The sequence below is a fragment of the Meles meles genome, chromosome 5, assembly GCF_922984935.1.
Source record: "Meles meles chromosome 5, mMelMel3.1 paternal haplotype, whole genome shotgun sequence".
Taxonomy (NCBI): Eukaryota; Metazoa; Chordata; class Mammalia; order Carnivora; family Mustelidae; genus Meles; species Meles meles.
In genome coordinates, this window is record NC_060070.1 from 70,232,795 (window position 1) to 70,235,349 (window position 2,555).

General features: G+C 38.9%; 1 protein-coding gene across 1 annotated transcript; it reads right to left on the reverse strand.

Moving 5' to 3' along the window:
* Positions 1-1,109: 1,109 nt before the first annotated feature.
* Positions 1,110-2,141, reverse strand: TAAR8 (trace amine associated receptor 8). The gene has a single exon (XM_046006390.1). The coding sequence runs from the start codon at positions 2,139-2,141 to the stop codon at positions 1,110-1,112; it is 1,032 nt and encodes a 343-aa protein (XP_045862346.1).
* Between the last annotated feature and the right edge of the window lie 414 nt (positions 2,142-2,555).

Consider the following 2,555-nt stretch of genomic DNA (forward strand, 5'->3'; position numbering starts at 1 on the left):
TAACCGACTAAGCCACACAGGAACCCCGATAATTGATCATTCTTTCATTTGCAGGTACCCATTTGCAAATGATCATTGTGCCAAATTTTGTGGCACATTTTTTCCACTTGCAATTTTCCACTTCTGGGCAATGTCTTAGTGAATACCCAATTCCAAGGCTCAATGACTGATCCTACAATATGACAGGTGGACATTCCAAGATTCTGTCCAGACATTAAACAGGAAAGACTTACCTGCTGTCCCAAAAGCTGCTGGAAGGTACAGCAGTATCACAAATGTGCATCAAACAAAGAGACCCTTGGGGAGTGTCACCAATCCTTGTCTTGTGCCTGTTATGGGCTGAATGGTGTCCCCAAATTCTTCTGTTGAAGTCCTAACTCCTAGTACTTTAGAATGTAACCATATATTGAGATAAAACCTTTTGAAAGGTAATTAAATGAAAGTGAGTCTTTAAGGGTGATCCCCAACCCGATATGTTTGGTGGTCTTATAAGAAGAGGAGATTAGGACACAGACACACATACCCATGGCATAAACCATGTGATGACGCAGAGAGAAGCTAGCTACCTGTAAGCCGAAGAAGGGGGTCCTCAGAAGAAACCCACCCTGCTGACACCTTGGTTTTGGAATTTTAGCCTCCAAAAATCACAAGAAACCGAATAAATTTTTGTTGTTTAAGCTACCAAGTCTGTGGTACTTTGTTATGATAGCCTTAGTAAACTAGTAGAATGTTGCAAAAGACAAGGAAAAAAAGACCATTTGAAGATAAATGAGAGTTGACCATAAAAGAGAAAATGATTAGAGATATCACAACCAAATGAGATTGCAAATTCCATGAAATTGGAAGAAACAAGGGCATATGGCAGGACATGTACAGACCACTCAGACAGATTACAGTGTAAACCACTTCATTATTTACGATTTAGTTCAGTAAATATCTTTTGCACTGATTTAATGGAGGCAACTTCTTGTGATTTGGTTTCTGCCTAATTTGAAAAACACAACATATTTCTCCATTCTTGAAATGCTTTGTTAATTTCTTATATCTAATTTTGTCATGAATTTATAATTTGTAAAATATTTTTAAATTTCTCAACTTAGTGTTTACATTTATTCTGCAAATAATCTAATGGTTGATGAGCTATCCTTTAAAAATTCTCCACTTAAAATAATTTTTATGGCTTTTCTAAACCAAGGATAAAATAAAGCATAAATCAAAGGGTTCATGGCTGAGTTATAATAAGCACCCCAACAGCAGATCTCATAAATATAGGCAGGGGTTATGAAGCCCATATAGGCATCAACTAGTGTATCAATTGTATATGGTAACCATGAAATCATAAATGCTATCACCGTGATACCCAGGGTCTTAGCGGCTTTTCTCTCTCTCTTGGCCACTCTGTATTTGTAACTGTCTGAGGATGACTCTGCTTTGCTACCAGTATTTTCAATTTTTATGGCTTGTTGTTTAGCTATTAGAAAAATCTTACAGTAAAGAATTATCATTACGAGGGTGGGTATGAAGAATAACAGAAAATCTATCAAAACCCAGTCTTGATTTACAACAATTTGACAACCACCTACACAGTTGAGAGCACTTACTAATTCCTCCATCCCATCATCATTGACACCTGTGTAGAACACGGCCCCGCTGTATACAATGGGCAGGATCCAGGAGACGCTGACACACATCCCTGACACAGACACCGTGAACTTGCTGGGATAGACCAGAGGATCAGTAACAGCAATGTACCTGTCGATGGAGATGAAGCACAAGTGGAAGAGAGAAGAGTAACAAAATGCCACATCGAAGCAACTGTGCAGCGTACAAAATCTGGCTCCAAAGTACCAGCAGCTCTCCACGGACCTGACCATGCTGAAGGGCATGACGGTCACCCCCACCAGGAAGTCAGCACAAGCCAGAGACGCAATCAAGAAATTGGCAGGAGAGTGCAGCTCCTTGAAATGCAAAACTGAAGTCATCACCAGGAGGTTTCCAAACACAGCCAACAAAGATGCTAAGCCAAACGCTGAGTACAGAATCACCCTGGATCCAAGTGAGTAGGGAGTTTTAACGCAAGATCCATTCACACTCTCATAGCAGAGCTGCAGGACAGCAGGGTGGGAAAGATTGATGCTCATGGCTCTGGAGTTTGGTGCTTCCTGTCTTTCTGCCCTTCCTTGTGGTGGGCAAGAAAGTTTTTCAATTCTGAGAATTAAAAAAAAAAATCAAACTTCATAATTGAGCAACTGCTTTTAAGTATTGCCTTAGATTCTGTCCTTTTCCCCATTTTAATCACAAAAAGAAGTTAAGAGAATTTCAGAAAGTTAGAAATGTATCCTTTCTGACTTTAGTGCATGCAATTATTTCTGTAATTATGTCTCAGCCTCACAGATAGTTAATTCCAAGCTAACCTATTACGAATTTTCATCAAGCCAGAATTTGTATTATCTGAATAATTGAAGAAATGTAATTTAAACACCTGGTTCTTTATACCCCTGAAGTTCTTCATTGCAAAGAAGAGTCAGATATAATATAATCACATATCTGAAAAG